This window comes from Cataglyphis hispanica, chromosome 15 (genome assembly GCF_021464435.1).
Source record: "Cataglyphis hispanica isolate Lineage 1 chromosome 15, ULB_Chis1_1.0, whole genome shotgun sequence".
Taxonomy (NCBI): Eukaryota; Metazoa; Arthropoda; class Insecta; order Hymenoptera; family Formicidae; genus Cataglyphis; species Cataglyphis hispanica.
In genome coordinates, this window is record NC_065968.1 from 5,415,336 (window position 1) to 5,433,500 (window position 18,165).

The 18,165-nt window shown below is 28.8% G+C and overlaps 3 protein-coding genes across 5 annotated transcripts; all 3 read left to right on the forward strand.

The window, feature by feature from the left end:
- Positions 1–4,279: 4,279 nt before the first annotated feature.
- LOC126855068 (uncharacterized) lies at positions 4,280–6,706 on the forward strand. The gene is made up of 2 exons (XM_050602426.1): positions 4,280–4,501; positions 4,916–6,706. Exon 2 carries the CDS (start codon positions 4,916–4,918, stop codon positions 5,981–5,983), a length of 1,068 nt encoding a protein of 355 aa, XP_050458383.1. The 5' UTR covers positions 4,280–4,501; the 3' UTR covers positions 5,984–6,706.
- A 3,027-nt stretch (positions 6,707–9,733) lies between these two features.
- On the forward strand, positions 9,734–11,442 carry LOC126855091 (SIFamide-related peptide). Its single transcript, XM_050602466.1, has 3 exons — positions 9,734–9,776; positions 10,453–10,595; positions 11,057–11,442. The coding sequence occupies exons 2-3, from the start codon at positions 10,472–10,474 to the stop codon at positions 11,146–11,148; spliced, it is 216 nt and encodes a 71-aa protein (XP_050458423.1). The 5' UTR covers positions 9,734–9,776; positions 10,453–10,471; the 3' UTR covers positions 11,149–11,442.
- Positions 11,443–12,875: 1,433 nt separating this feature from the next.
- LOC126855083 (uncharacterized) lies at positions 12,876–14,695 on the forward strand. Of its 3 annotated transcripts, none has more exons than XM_050602445.1 (6): positions 12,876–12,991; positions 13,251–13,322; positions 13,478–13,665; positions 13,806–13,884; positions 13,955–14,051; positions 14,300–14,695. In XM_050602445.1, exons 1-6 carry the CDS (start codon positions 12,913–12,915, stop codon positions 14,367–14,369), a joined length of 585 nt encoding a protein of 194 aa, XP_050458402.1. In that variant the 5' UTR covers positions 12,876–12,912; the 3' UTR covers positions 14,370–14,695. The 3 variants fall into 3 exon arrangements, with proteins under 3 accessions (XP_050458402.1, XP_050458403.1, XP_050458404.1); XM_050602446.1 differs by having other exon boundaries at positions 13,821–13,884; XM_050602447.1 differs by lacking the exon at positions 12,876–12,991 and adding an exon at positions 13,037–13,176.
- Positions 14,696–18,165: the final 3,470 nt, after the last annotated feature.

An 18,165-nucleotide genomic window follows, 5' to 3' on the forward strand; every position in this document is an offset into this window, starting at 1 on the left:
TTTCTTCATGTTTGTTTTTTTGTTTTCAGATTTCTTTTTGTTTATCCTAGTCGCGTACGATTTTCTTGGCGGAACGTATCCACTATCGAGATATTTGTGTATCTATATTCAATTTGCTATCTCAGAAAATTGTTGAGATAGGAAGAGTCTTAAGAATCTTGGCAATCGGAAAAAAAAAATTTTGATGTCTTTGATGCGTGGAAATATGGAGAGAAATTGAAGTTGGAGAAGATTTTAAGGAATCGAATGTCATTGTTTATAAATTTCAAAATATGTCTGTACTGACAGAAATATGGCGATTCTTTAGGACTCCTAATGCTTGAAAGAACTCGATAAAATAAGATTAAATATATAAAATATGAATCTAACTAAATAAAGTATGAATCCGTATTAACGAATAAACTCATTGAATATTTGATTGAATAGGAGTAATGATTGCTTTTCCTTAAAAAAATTATTATCCAACTTAAGGATAAAATAAAAGACATAATATTATTAAATCTTTCAAAATTTAATAATTTATATTTTATGTGCATATTATAGTGCATACTACTTTTCATATTTTTTGTTATCGTACATGTGCAGTGTTTTCTAAATATATCAAATATTATTTTTTTATGAAAATGTGATATCAGCACTGCAGGCATATATACATATGTATATATATTCATAATATCAAGATATAAATGATAAGTATTAGCTATTTCAACGTTAATCAATTCCAGTTAACCATATACATTGTAACTATTTTTTAAAGGAGGCAATAAAAAAACAGTTTAGTCATGTATAAAAAATAAGCTACAATGTAGCTTATTTTTTGACAAAAATTGGAAATTAACTGCAAATGAAATACAACATCAATGAATATAATTATTTACTTTTTCATAATTTTATTATAAAGTAAATGTAAAATAATGATCGGTGTGTTACATAGATTATCAAAGAATGCTATTAAAGAGTTAAATTCCAAATTTATATCAAGTCTATATCTAGAACAGAAATTAAATGCTCATTAGAGTATACAACGATCTACCAAAAAAATATAATTGTTCCGATAGTGTCCGATTTCTCTTCAGAGGAAAATGTCGCGACGCTTGCGTCGTCTTTCGCCAACTGGGGTGATCCAGGGCGAAGAACGCGAACAGGTAAACAGACACGAGAATATTGAAAGAGGAAGAGGAGATTACAGCTAAAACGACGGAGGGGTTGAAAGGACAAAATGGACGGCAGCCAATAGGGTGCAAGAACAAAATGGCCGTCGGTGAATTTAATCAATACTGTCCTCCGTCCTTCGTTGTGTAGGTGGAGGACAAGACGAGACCTAGAAAGAGTCAGGAACGTAACTAGTGTAACCTCTCTCATTAAGGTCGATATAGTCTTCGTTTCGAATAGGCACGTAAATCTTCTACATAAGCGTACCTCTCTGTGTAACATAAAGTACTTACTATTTCTGTTGTTGTACTACGTCGTGACAATGCTTCATGAATAATGAAAAGGAGTAAAATCTTTATATCAATGTGTGTGTTAGAAAGAGAGACTGCTACGTAATATTTCTCTATATTGCAAAGAATTTATATATTGCATGTATTAGAAAATTTACAAAAATAAGTTGTTATAGATTTTTATTTTAAAATTATGAAAATTACCGTTCCAATTCGGTTATAATTAATTACATTATATTTTCTTAATTATACATTTTACCTTCGAAATAACATAAGATAAATATAGAAATCACAAAACCATAATCTACATATATTATTACCTTGAAATGAATGTTTAAAATACAAAAAGATTAAACATTTTTATATGTATATAATTAGAAATTTTTTTTATTTTATTTATAAAATTTATGCTTCTTACTAAAATTTTAACTTAGATATTTGATTATGATACAAATATAAATTATATAGTGTAATTAAATCATTATTTATTTTAAATTAATTAATTTTGATAAAAGCTTCAGTTTACTAATCTTAATATAATTAATAAAATTTTGGAAATTAAAGAATATTAAAATAATTTGTCCAAATTAAAATATAGAAAATACTCATGAAATTCTGATTCTGCTAAACTATAAAGTAATTGTTGTAATAAATAGAAATTTGGTCAAATAGTTGCAATCTGTTCTTAATAGTAGATAAATACTTATGACCTAAAATTATTTTATGGTTCTCACAGATTCTGGTTGTCATGACACATCAGTAAGAAGAATATTATCGTTGCTTGTAGAGCTTTAATATAAAGTCCCCAAGAGGTAACATACAGCTTGAGGTGACTGTTTTAAGCAGGGATCCAAGTTATTTTACTATGGCTGACAGATGAAGGAAGAGAGGAGTAGGTCGGTCGATTTAATGGAACCACGGTTGGATAGCATCGATCCCGCATCCACCCGTCTACCTTCCACTCTTCCTTCGAAAGATAACTTAGCTACGAAGATGCTGACAAAACTTTCCATTCTTCTCATCTTTCAAAAAACTTTAAATTGAATTGACATTTTGTACCGCGTTTGAAAAGAGATTTATTATGTAAACATATATTGTTATTGAAAATTTATCAATAATATCTTACTAATTGATTTATCTTTTCTCAAATCATCATTATAGAACTTTATTTGCATGCAAAAATGCAAATATAAATATTAAATCTAAATATATTGTTATATAATTTAATTAATTTTTTGAGATAACTAAACTTGAAGAAATATTTATAATAAAGATAAATCTAAGAGAGATCAATATTTTTTCATCATTATTACATTTTATTATTATTTTCTTATATTTAAATCATGTGCTACTTTACACAATCAATTCAAAATGTTAATGAATATTATAATAACGTGGAGATAAAAATAAAACTTCAAAGAGATTGATTTTTCTAACATGATTTAATCTACTGATATTAACTGATATGTTTACGTAAAAAAAATATTTTGTCATTATTGATAAAATTAAACTCACAATCAGAATCGTTGTAAGATGAGATATCCATAGACAAATCTATAATAAAACTGCAATAACAAATTACAAAATAAATATAATTAATTACTTATAACAATGTGTGTTTGTTATTTCAGTTGAAATAATTATTAAGTATTTCTTATTATTTATTACAAAATCATTAATACTTTTAATTCTATTAATTGATTAGTTTACATGTACACACAACTGTAATACTTGTCCAAACAATTTCCTTTCCGAATTATTTTGTTCTTTGTCTATATTGTCTAATATTTCCTGATTTATGCTTTTAAAAAATTGTTACGTGATTCTGGTTCTCCGGAAAATGTAACAGACATTATCTTTGGAATATGTAACATTTACAATTTCATTGTTAACTAAATAAAACCTGGAGCAAGAGAAAATCGAAATGTTTATCATTTTTGACTATTATTTTACAAAAAAAAAAAATAATTATTATTATGACATAAATAATTTAGCATTTTTGGTATTATCATTCCGTTCAAGTATCGTAACGTATCGTTTAAATATTCATATATCAACAAATGTATTTCGGTTGTCTGCTCGACCTATCGACATTTTTTTGGGTTAGCAAGCAATAACAGTACTTGTTATGATTAGCTAAATCGAATTGATATCAGTAACGATTTTAGGACTGTACAAAATTATTTTCGCAATAGGCGCCAATTCGAAAGCGATGAGCTTAAATTAAAATTTTTCTCCTAGAATAAAAAAAAAAAGAAAGAAAGAAAATATTAAATATGTATATATTTCTATTAATGTCTCAAATAAATGTATAAAATTAATAATTATTTAATTATTTTGAACTCATTATATATATACATAGCAGTATATAGCTGCTAAAAAATATATAATATATAATACACACATTTATTGTTAAAATTACAGACAAATTTGCTCAAGTAATTTAATTCATACTATTTTTAATAAAATACATGTACATAAGATTCAATTTTATTATTTGTAAATATAGAATAAATAGTATAAATATAGAAGAGAAAAAATATACTTTGAGTGATATAGATGAAATATTTCAATCTCATTCTCAGTATTTATATATTAGCTTAATATTTAATGTATAAAAATTACTGAATTTTAATTCGAAACAATACGAAATCTTTTTCTCTTGCTAATTAAAGAATATATAATAGTAAAATAAATTATTTGCTATATGTGTAAATGAAAAGAAAATATCACGTACACATATGTATACTGTTGCGTGGGGCTCTCTCAATGCTAAAGACGGTACTATTTACCTTTGAAACTATAAAACCATGAGCCTGTGTGTCGGAATAGGTATTTGTGTTTAAGACGTCGATGTGAAATGTATATCTCTCTGTAGAAGAAAGTCACTTTCAACAAAATTTTCAAAGCGAGATTAAGATAGAGTTGTCTTAAAACTACAGTCTACTGTCTACTTTTATAAATATTTCTGTAAAATTTTGCTGTAAATAAGGAGCCTTATAACTCGGGAAGAGAAGCGTTTCTGGATTTTTTATCGTATTTTCCTTTCTTACTTCAAGGTGAGCAGAATGTTATATAGAGATTTATTAATTTTAAAGAGTTTTATATAAAACAATATTTATATTACTTTCTCACACACAAAGAAAAGAAAATTATTCTCTATTAAAGTAATATTTGCGAAATCGGGATGTTCTATATAAAATAATTTGACTCTAAAATTATATTCGATATCGCATGACATACGTCGGTAAACATTAATTATATCAAATATTCCATAACATGAGAATTGTTCTACTGTCTCTCGTCTTTATCCTACACAAGGGCGATTCTCGTCTCAACCTTTTCGCATATATATGTGGGAGTGCGGTCAGACTCCAGGAATTCCTTCTTGTGTATGCGCCTATCCCTCCCGACTCGCTTGGAACGCAGAATCCTACATCCCCTTCAGAATATTGATTAGCCATCATTTTCAGATGACGCCTACGTTCTATTGGGTGTTCCTGTTGGCGTTGGTGGGCCGCGCCGCGAGCGTGCCGCAGCCTCTCGTGGTGGACGCCTGCGCTCTCATCTGCAACCCCGGAGCAGAAACCGAGTCCGAACGAGAGCGGGATGAGAAGCTATATCCTCGATATCCCAAGGTGGATTGCAAACTCCAGTCCGACTCCGAAGAGCATCAGGCGTGGGTTATTGCCAGCCACTGCTTGAAACTGTGCAATCGCGAGTTATCATATGCCTCGGAAGCTAATTGTTTCGCTATGAGATCATCTCTCGGAGCGAATTTAGGATGTTATTGTGAAGCTTTCACACCTTTGAGTCCGAATACTATGCGTCTCCATGAAAGTTGGAGGCTCAATTTCTTAGTGAAGGAGCTGGCGACTGACATCCTCGACGTAATCGCCAATTCACCTCTCGATAAAATGATTCTATGTGATATTCACAAGGAGATGCTTTCCAACATTCAGTTGGCGAAATTAAAGAACGGAACTTTTGAGAGTTGCTACAATGAAACCGCCGAATCTAGTATCCCAGAGCCTAAGGCTGAATCACTCAGAGTACTTCCTGTAGCAGAACCTCTTTATAACACACAAATTCCGAGCAAAGCGACCGAAGACTTGAAGAGTAAAGAACCTGAGGAAGATAGAATGCTAAATGATCATCCACATTCTAGACGTGAGCGGGATACCCTGAAGATACCTTATCTGCTTACGGACGACCTGCTACAAGATGACCAAGAAATTTTTTCTCCCATAGAAAAGAGAGAAGAAAAGAGAGAAGAAGAGAGAGAAGAAGAGAGAGAAGAAGAGAGAGAAGAAGAGAGAGAAGAAAAGAGAGAAGAAAAGAGAGAAAAATCGCCAAAAAAAGAGCCGGAGATAGAGGCCACAGAAGATGTGATGAATATCGAGAAAAATTCTAGCGAAACAGACAAATTTGATACTGAAATATGCCAAACATGCAAAATTTATTGTGCGTCTAACTTTAACGAAAAAGTTGATAAATTTTGTCAATGTAAAACACTTGCCACGAGATGTCAAAATCTATAAAAACCTAGAAAAAATCAGTTAAAGATACTCTTAAATATCGAGGTGAACCAAGTGATTCTTTCCAAGCAGATATACATCCTGGATTCACAGTGATTTAAGATTGAAAATTGCAGATGAAGATTACCAAGATTATAAAGATTATAGAGATAAATACTAAAAATGGTAAACAAAAATAAATTGAATTTATATATCTTATGTAGATTAATCGAATTGGTAGTCCGTTATATTAAAATCAATTTTAGCAATAATCAGAGAAATTTATAAGAAAGAAATAATAATTTAAAGCATGTACAATTAGTCATTTAAATTGAGTTCTCACCTGGTGACTCAATATTTATAAGAATTTTGATAAGCTACATAAATGTAAAAAATTATTATTCAGAAATTGTAATATTTTATAATGCGTAATTTTAGGAGTTGCATAATTTGTTATAAAATGTTAACAATAATCTTATTCAATAGCACTATATAACAATAATCACAACCTCATAATATAATTGATAATTATTTTGTTTTTGTAAAATAAAGAGATTTGATATCTGTTATATACATATCTTTTATATTTGTTTATATTTTGTTTTTTATATATAGGATTTATACTTTTTTATTTTTAATATGTATTTATATTTTTATATGTATTTATATGTATTTATATTTTTATTATTACTTGTGCATAGTTAATTTTGATAAAATTAAAATAAAAAATAAATTAAAATAAAATATATTAGAAATATAAGAGAGAGTAAAATAAATTATACATTACATACTATTTAAAATAATAAATTGTGCTACACAACACTCGACATGTTATTGATATACAAACTATAATTGCAAATTAATTGTTTAATTAATAATTATAATATAAAAGATAAGATTTTGCTTACTGTCTAACATGGATGTAATCGCTTTAGGCTTAAGAATTCTACACAAAGTTCAGTTCACACGATTCGCATTATGTTTTGCCCCGATCAAAAAATCACAATCAAATTTTCATCGTTATCAGTCTTGATACACAATTTCCGAATTTGTTTTCAGATAAGTATTTTTTCCAAAGAAATACATTCATATAAGAGAAAGTATTATAAATATGTAATTAAACGCGTTTTATTCATATTTTTTATATATTTAAATTATTATTATAATATGTTAATAAATGATTAATAATGAATAATGTAATATAATTGCATTTTAGATAAAATATTACGTTTTTATGACATTACATCTTTTAACACATTAAAACTCATTATTTTTTTACTGCATTATATATATATATATATATTCTAACCAAAAAAAGTGTATATTTTATATATTGCATAGTAATTTTTGAGGAACATCTTTGAATAATTTTATATGTAGTAAAGAATATATATAATGCGCGCGCGATAAAGACTTAATCGTTTTATGAAGGTTTCTATAAATATAAAATTGCTCTTTGATTTAAGTAATTAGAATAATTACAATTATGTTAATAAAATTCAGTCGAGAGATTCTTGCGACGTGTGAACAGGACATCAATGTGTGATATGTGTATTATGCAATAAAATCTATTTATATGCGCGCACGGTATGCAACGTGCATTGTCGCGCTAAATGTAGTCTGCTTAAAGCAAAACCAATAGCTTTTATACAAGAATAATATTTATTTAATAAGTATATAAACGATGAAACAAAATCGACGTCTTCCATTTCCTGTAGTCGAGACAATACTTGGCGGCACAGCAACCGCTTTATATAATATTATATTATAAGCAGAAAACGATTTTAAATATAACATTCATTGATTAGATAATTATTCATTGTTTAGCATAATAAGTATTGGCATGATAGCCAACACGAATACGTCGTTAATCATCTTCGATTGCCTCTAATCGAACAGCTATCAATTGCGGGAAACAAGGTCAATCGTACAGCGATTAGTCGACGATGTGTTTGTTTACATTATGCCAAAAGAAAAAGTTGTGACATGACAATAAGACGTAGATTTTAATATGCCTATACGATGTTTTTTCAATCGTATCACGCTCTCGATTATCCATCGATATAAACATACTCGCATTCTTCGTTGATTCTGAGGATTTTTTAATAACATACGATGTCAAACAAATACGATGTCTGAAAGTTACTTATTGAGTGCCTAGAGAAAATGTTACAATTATAATATCATTAATGTGTATATATGTATACAATAAATATATATATATATATATATATTTTCGCACGTGGACACGCGTAAAGCCGATCGATCATCGAGAGCGTGATTAAAATTTGGCTATATAATAAACTTTATATTTATTCTCTTGCTGTAATATTTAAATTATATTAATATAATTATTTGATTATATATTTATATATAATATTTATATAATCATTTAATCGTATATGTGTATGTATGTACATAAATATCAATTATATTATTATAAACATATATATCTATATTAAAATAATATAATGGAAGAGACACATGGAAGAATATCAAGTTTCATATTTACATATATGATACTAAATGATTGAAAATATAAAATTTAATCACTTTTTATATATGATTATGTAACATTAATACGAAGAATAGCCTTTAATAATTAAAAAAGATTCAAAGACAAAATATATAAGATATGTAAAAAGATTTCAGTACATTGATTTAGATAAAATGTAGCTCTTTTTAAATCATAATCATATTAATTGTATTTATACTATTTATAAGAGTGTAAATTATATACACACATAGAGGATGATTTAATGAATACTACTTAATGTTTTGTCACGTATAAATAAAATATATAATAAAACAATATTTATTGCAATAAAAATTTGAAAAATTCTATTATTCTATTATATATTGTAATATTATTTCTTTATTAATAAAAAGTAAAATATTTTATGAAAATAATGATATATATAATATAATAAATAATTAATAATTCTAGGTTTAGCTCACACAATTCGCATTATGTTTTGTAATCAACAGAATCATATTTTTTTTACTATTTAAAAAATACTTATTTTATGTACTCGTATACCGTTCGTTGAAAATATAGCAAAATTTCTTATCAACGGATAATAATGTAAGCATTCAAAGAAAATATAGCTGCAACAGATAGTGACTACTTTATCAGTATACTACTATTTTAATAAATAGCAATTGTTGGTAATATTTTTAAATAAAAATAAACATTTATTCTATCATCGTATATCATTGCAATTTGTAACAATAACTTTTCAATAACTTTTTCTTATAAAAAAATAATTTTAAAAGACTCTTGACTAATCGCCTAAATAATATGTAATAAAAAGAGAAATGCTTTATACCCTTTTTTTATCTCAATATATTACATCTTTTATAAATATATAAAAAATCAATATAATCAATAAAATATTATATTAATAAAATAATTATTTAATGTGATTTTATTTTTATTGTTATCTTTATGTTATTTTCTCATAATAAAATAATAAAATTCAAATCTGTTAACAACATATATAGATGAAATATACTTTTTAGTCAATTATTTCAGTATAATTATTTAATAAACAATGTTAAACAAATATTAGTTTTATTCTATGATCAATCTTGTTACAATTTTCAATGCATAGTCTCTCTAAACAATCCTTATTTCCCTGAAGTAAAAAACCATCAGAAAGGTCCCCAATTACATTACATTCTCTGATAGCTTATTATCTTTTTTATATCACACACTGCATCTCTATAGCACAAGCATTCTCTTATAAAAGCCAAGCCAACCGTCGAAGCTGCATCAGTCGAGTTCCATCTTCTCAGATACAACACATTCATTCAGGTAAAATTATCGTAGACCATGCTATATTAATTGTATATACATAATTGTTGAAATCTATATTATATCTCTTCTCTTTATATTTTCATATATTTTGCATAAAAGAATGTAAACTCATAAGGGAATCTAGTTATTCAGATATTTTGCAAAAAATATTTTGATTTCAATAAGTTTTAAATTTTCTAAGATTTTAATATCCATTTAATAGCCACTTTTTGTAATGTTTTCCCGTATAAACTGGTCACTGGTATATTACGTGATTTTGGTATTTTACGATGAATCAATATTCTGTTGGACCAACTCGTGACGTTACTTGCAAATAATGTAGGTTGACTGCGTTTGATGGAGACATTTGTCTTCGAGTCTTTTTCTCGAGTATAAAAGCTCGCAGCTTTTGCTTCGTTTGTAACATTCAGTGACCAGCAATCGTCTAAGAATCAAGCAAGTTTCTTCGTTTACAAGTAAGCTTTTTTATTTTACATAGTTTTTTATTCATTAGGAATCTTTTCGAAATTTACTATCCTTTATCTTCAACTATAAAAAAGTGATTAAAATACAACTATAAAAAAACGATTAAATGTGCCACTAAAATAAATAAGCAATATGTGATATAATTATTATAAAAATTTCCACAATTATAAATTGTCAATGAGAATCCTTTATTTTTTTGTTACATTAGTTGAAAACAAATCGTCGGCATGGTTTCCATCCGTCTTACTTTCGCTCTCGCTATTATTATGGTAATCTTCAGCATAAATGCTGCCTACAAAAAACCACCCTTCAATGGTAGCATATTCGGAAAACGATCTAATACTGTGACTGGTAAGCATAAATTTTATATTAATTGTATTAAGAATTCCGTCGTAATAAAATATCCTTTAAAAAATTTAATTTGATAAATAAAATTGCAATCTTATGCAAATAATTTACATATATTGGAAGAATATATACAGTCAACTCCATCTATAGTCTGTATCTAACTAAGAATATCAACTGAGAGAGAGATGTTTTTACTTATATCAATCATAAAAAAACCATTTAAGATGTATCAGACTTTATTCTTCAATTTTTTATTTAATATCTTTTATAGTTTTAAAATGAAACAATAATTATTAAAAATTTTACTATTCTTATAATATGTCTTTGCTTAAACATGATTACAAATTATAGAATTCCTTGCGCTAATCAATTTTAATTAATCATAGTGAAGCTTTTTGATGCTCATTTTTCATAATATTTCTTAAAAAAACAGATAGATCATTTGTTTATCATAATATTTTCAGATTACGAATTTACCAACCGTGCTCTGTCAGCTATTTGTGAAGTCGCCAGCGAAACATGCACCGCTTGGATGTCTCGCCAAGAATCCAACTGAGGATGAGTAACCGACCGAGATGATTCGCCATTTTCCCCGACTGATCAAACAATGAAATAATGTAATTAATCAAACTCCTGTAAAGGCACTAATAATCGTGTGCTTGAAAGCCACACTGTTCTCTATCATAATAGTTGCATTACGCCCTCCTCCCCATATCTAGTTGTATAATATTTAAACAATATTAATCATAATATTACGTTACATTATATTTAATGTATTTACAATTTAAAGTTCCATGAATTATGTTCACTAAAAGCATCATAAATAAAATATGATGATTTCTGAAGCTAATTAGTACCATTTTAAATATTTTTCCCTTTAATCTCCTATTTCACTAGATATATTTGTGTTGACGATCAATATCAGTTTTATTTTCTCTTTGTTAAACAATAATATGTCGCAACAATTTTTCAATTATTATAAAATATCGCAGATCAAATATTTAGGACAAACGATTAAAACAATAATTTTTAACAGTATCTTTGCTTTGCATAATTTATATGATCGTAAGAGTTCATTAAAACCTTTTTAAATGTAGATTGAAAGGTTTAGTATGAAAAGCACGCATTGTTCACCTGTCTGGATAAGGGTTATTGTCTATTGTTTGTGACCAAAAAAAAAAAAAACGCACATGGATTGACTGAAAAAGTATTGGCACACATTTTATTTAATTGTGCTCATGTTATAATTTATAATACTTTTAATGTAAAATATATTTTATAAACAAAATTATTAGAATATAATATTTAACTGTAATGATAAATTTTAAGAAAAAAATCTCTTATAATATATTTTGAAAATTTGAAGTTATATATTATCTGATATAATAGTAATAATTATGTACAAAGATAAATCAATATGCATCATAGATTAACGATATAGTAAGAAATGTAGAATTGTATATTATTTCATGTTGATGTATCAGCTATTGAGGACGATAAATCTTCCGCTAATAAAAACAGATCGAAATACAATCTATTGAGGACTACAAGCGTGCGCGTTCATTTACAAGGTGCACATGAACGAAATATTTAATTACTTTTTGATCTGGTATAAATATGCGGTTCGTAATCGAGTTTAGTTCAGTATTCCATAGGTTCAAATTATCTATAGGTAAGTAATATTATCCGCAATTATACACGCTAATCTATCTTTTCATTATTCTTGTTTTTGTAAAAGATCTGCTGATTTTCTAACATTATATCTATGACATTAAATTAGAATATCTGATATCTCTTTGATCGATTTTGAGATAGAAGAACAAATATCATATGTGAATATATGAGAGGTGCTCTCTACGTTATTTTACGAAAAATCTTCAAAAGTTATAATTAAAAAATAAGTATTTTTCTATTTGTATAGTTTATAACTACAATAAAAACTGTGTATAATACGTTATACACAAATAAAAAAAAAATCATAATTATTTTCAAGTTTGAGAGATCATTTTAAAACGTTTAATTTTTTCGCGTGTCCTGATTTTATCAAAAAAAAAAGATTAAATTTACATCTACATAAAAAACAAATTTTAACTTTGCACCAAAGACACAAGCGTCATCCATCACGTATTAGTAATTTTGGAATTTCCGTGATATTTACTTTTATTCATCCAATATCCGAATGCATCTCGTATGTCAAACATTCCTCTTAACGTCCCACGACATATCCGTTCTATAGAATGCATTTTACTTGCGACGCGCAGTTAAATATTCTCGCGCGTGTTCCGCGTGAGGACAAACAGCGCAGCGTGATTCAAATGCGATGAGGTTTCTCGACGTGCAAACTCCTTGTCGATTCTCTCTCGCCCACAATCCTCGAACACACGGATCCACTCTTCACGGTAATGGAAGAAGCCGTACATACGCGAAAAATCTCTCAGTACTCACTGAACGCCCGCGAGACGTGTATCCTTCCCGTGGGAATCGGCAGAATTCTATGGCAGTCACTTACGTGTCGACTGTGATCGAGAATGCCACGTCGATTGGCACGCGCTCACCTGCCGAAATAATTGCGCTCGATTCTGAGGCGCGTAATCCGTGAAGTGCTGCTCTAAGAACAAAGTTGATCTTAAAATCTGAACCGTGTTTAATTCATTGCAGGTATTGCGTATCTTCTCGAGATGATGCTTCGAGGATCTTATACTCGGCGGATCGGAGGTGTCTTCTTTCATGGTAAATTAATTGGTGTATTGTTATCTTATTACAAGTTTTTATTTTTAAATAATGAAAATAAAATTTTCATTTAAACATGATATATCGAAAGAGTAATCTTTTTGCATTTTCTTTTTAACGTTAAAACATTTAATATTTTATTTTCGTATGTACAGCTTCTCTTCTTGGAGTGATTATGTTGTTGATCTGTCAAAATGTTGCCAAGGCGGACGAAGTACCAGCGTTCTTTCTCAAGATAGCAAAAATGAAAACTTTGCCTCGAGTAGGCCGAAGCGGAAGATTCGAAGATTTCTTTTACAAAGCCGAAAAACATATACCTCGGATTGGTAGAAATACTCAGCAGGTATTCGCTTTTTCCTCTTTGTTAAAATAATTAAGATTATTATAATATTTTCTTTGTGGTACATCTTAAAGATTTCACTTAACAATCATATCGAATAATGCTTAATTTCTTCATTTTAAATCAATCAATCATCTTTACAGTATTCTACGTTACAGGACCATACCCAGCAAGACACTTACTTTGATTTAAATAAAAGGCGCATAGATTATCCCCAGAAAGGTTAGACCAAATATTGATATTTCTTTATATATTTATGACCGTCTAACATTTTCATGCATTATTTTATTAGCGGAAGAATGGTCCTGGCAAAATTTTCCTCTTGCGATTGAAGGACCGAAAGAATTATGGCGAGCATTGGCCGGATATTCAAGGGATGGCAGTGATGAGTAAGTTTGATTATAGAACAATAAACCGCAAAATAAACAAAAATATGTTTGATGCTTTTTTAATCGTCAGGATTTATAATACTTTTAAGAATATTAGAGTTTATGAAATTATACGAAAAATATCTCTTATTTAAGATCATTATTTAAAAAAAGCACATTTATTTTTATTTTATTTTATAATCATTTTAACATGTTTTGAGCAATGTCAAATATCATATCAATATTCAACAATGTTTAATTAATTCAAGTATTGAGAACGAAATATGGCAGAGGAAGAAAAGAACTGGAACTGGAGCAGTGACCACGCAAGCAAAATAGCATGGACATACAACAATTCTTCATCGCTTTGGAAACGCTAAATGCTATCGTAATATAGTCTTTGCTGGACTATATGGTGATGGGAAATAATAAAAAAAATAAATATTTAAATACAAACTATGGTTTCGCTTTTATTCTTCTTTTTTGCAAAATTTGGAAAAACTTTAAATAAACAACTAATGCTTTAAATTAAGTTATAATTTTTTATTAATATTGTACATTGTAATAATATCTACACAAAATTTTAAAATTCTTAGAAAATAAATTAGCTGTTTAAAATGCAGATTCTTAAATATGTTTCATATTCAAACAAATTTATTGATTGTTCTTATCAATGTATAAATATTTATCTGATAATAATAAAATTTAAAAATTTTCTGAAAAAATCTGACAATTTTTCTCTTTCCTATTTTTTTATCAAGTTCTAAATAATAGTTTTATTTAATAAATTTTATAGATTTCTAAGTCTATCCGTCCCATGTGTTTTACTTGATTAATTTATATGTATTATATTTTGTATAAACATCTGCAATTTCTGTTATTTTGAAGATTACCAATGCAGTCAAACTGATAGATTCGTTACAAGACATCTCGATGACAATTGTTTACTGAAATTGCAAATCTCTCCTCTTCGCCTCGATTATTATATATGACAAATAATAAATTTGCGGTAACATTACCGAAAATATTTCAACCGGGAGAGAATCAATCATTTAACTGATTGTGAGTGTATGTAATGGAATGTAAGTAGGGCAGGCTGGTGTGGCAATCGATATCGTCTGAGTTAAACGTTTCGAAAGATAAAACTATCTTTATTTCTTGCAATGTCAATAAACGACATTTGCATAGAAAGATTGGATACTTTCTTTCAAACGCAGCTTTTCGAAACAAAAGCTATATGAATGCATGGTCTCTTGAGCGATAAAAAAGAAACCTCTTGTATATAAATAAATGAATAAGTTGTATATAAAAATATTTTTCTTGCCGCGTGCTTTTCGTAGCACTTGCCATATTTATTTCTCAATTATATAACACGAATATGTATTTATTATCTGCGCTTTTACAAGGCTAATAAAAGAAAAAAAACATTTCTTTTTGTATAATAAATATTTCTTTAAATAATTTAATATATGTTAACATCATGTTCAGACATTTACTTCACTATTTTCGGTAAAATATGAGAAACATAGGAGACATTGCTGGAATATTTTCATAAATTATATCATTGATTATGTATTTGATAATATCAACTAAATCTGACTAAATATCGAAATATAAAAATGTGTTATTCTGTATCTTCCGATAAACGGCGCTCTCTAAAACACGGCATGTAGCACTGCGGGACATTATTTAAAATTTAATGTACATACGAAATTGACGGAAATTAATATAACAACTAACATATATAGAATAAAGAAAGTGAAAAGTGGATCTATGAACGAATTGAAGAGGCGTTTTCATATGAAAGCAAACACGGTCTCCTCTGATCGTCACGATCGTTCCTTATTAGAGCCAACTTAAACTCCGTACGGGATAGAAGCGGTTATAATAATAAAGGGGTAGAACCTCTCCTGCGATCATGTAATCATTTCTACCACATTGCGATTTGCGTGTAGATGGACTGGACCGCGACGATGGAGGATGAAAGAAAAATTGTCCCACATCTCGACTTCCACGAGATAAATGTTTCTCGCATCTGCTGTCGATAAATTTCCTTACGATTTTTGTATCAGAAGGAAAATGACACTTTTAGCTTCAAGCCAAATCGATAGAACTTTCCTGGAAATTTCCATTATTTTTTAGCACGTTTTATGTGCTTGAAAAAAAGATTATTTTTTTTTTTTGCTTTAATTCTTTATTTATAATATTAAATTTAATATGAGTTTATAAAAAATACATAATGTTTATATTCTTTTGAACTTTTATATTTTAATATTTAGATTTTAATAATTAGTTTCCCCCTTTTTAACACTTTTGTTTTATTCAAAATGAATTAAGTGACAATAACATTATGCAAGATGTAAATAAGAATAAAATAACTATATATTTATAGTTTATATATAGTTTTTTAAATATACTTGTTTTTAATTTTAATGTAATGTAAAATATCGATGTAGAAATATAATTTATTGATTTAAATGGTTATAGCCTAGGTTGTCCAACGTTGAAGCCCAAGATGTCGCCAGTCAAACCTATTTGATGTACATATTTGAAGAAGACATCACTAGGTAGCGCCAATAATCCATCAAATGTAAGCACTCTGTGCCATTGGTTGCTTCTCGTAACAATAAATTGTTGTAATTACAATAATTCTTGCCTTTAAAGCGATGCTTTGTGTTTAAGTCCCACCGCCGCAACCGGTAATTTTAATTCATTATGCGATAACCGCAAGGCGATTCATTCTCTTGCCACGATGACCTAAATCCCAACAAGATTATCGGAAGCGGAATTTTTCTCCTTTATTCGTCATATCTCTCACAACCTGTCTCTCTTCTGTATAGCTTTAATGATTGAAGAATATTCGTAGAAAAAGAGATTTTTGATTATCAATCAATTTCTATGAAAAATATATTCTATGACAAACAATCAAGCAGAAGCTTAGAGAATATGGATATAAGTACATCTTATAGTTTCATTTTTTTAGCTAAATATAGCTGTACATATAGCTCTCTGTTTACGTTTTAAGGCAAGTATAACTCTTAATTCCAATTGTTTTGTGATTTGATGCCAACTATAGGTTCGATTATCTACAGGCAGTAGAGTTACTTTGTTATAGAAAGATGTAAATTATCTTCTACTATCTCTTTCCTAACTCAAGAGGAATATTATCAATTATGTATATAAAATACATTTAATTTTTCGTAAAGATTACTATAGAAATAACGACAATGATATAAAGATGAGTATACATAAAAGTAATAAATTCTTAAACACAGTAACCCTTGGATATTCCGCTGCAATAAAGTATTACTCAATTGTAATAATTATTTTCCCTCGCTTATAATAGATATGTAATTCTCGCAGCGATATCCTTCTACTACTCTTGTAATTAAACTCGGTGCGCGTCAACTTTCCAAATAATTATGCCGCGTATTATTTAATTCAGCTAATTACGCGCCAAACGTACATTCGCGAGAGTACGAGAGCACGAATCCTTTAGCGAAATATCCTCGCGCGTTTCCATATTTTTGCCTCGCACTTTTTTTATAATAATCGCGCGCGATGCATAATTCGTGCACGTGCACGAAACGTCGTTTTCTCCACCGCTTTCCTTGGCCACGTGCGGTTTTCGCGCGGCGATTTTTCCGCGGTCGCTTTCCCCTGCGGCGCTGCGTGTCTCCCATTTTGCGAGATGCATCTCGAGGATACCTGTGCGATTCCGCCGACGAGTATGTATTATATGTACATCGTGCGCGACGCGGAGCGGCCGCGAGTTTGCACGTAGCAATTTACGGAAACCGCACGTAACGCGCGCTCCGAGCCGAGTCGAGCCAACACGAGCGAACGTTTCCACGGAGTGTTATGTAACGGATCGACGTTGGATCGACGGCCCAAGTAACTGTATTTTCGAAGAAGTGACCGTCCAAGCGAAATCATCGAGCTAAAAGACTTAGCCTTAGGGGAAAAGGTATTGGTAACTTTTATAGAGTTATTATGATTTTTATAAAAATGTATGATTCGGATAATTGTGGAATAAATTTTCTCACTATTCCAAAAATACATTTAATATTATAATTTATTAAGTAAATATTGTAGTTTGTTAAGATTTTGTGTTTTTGGCTTTTTCTGGATTTTA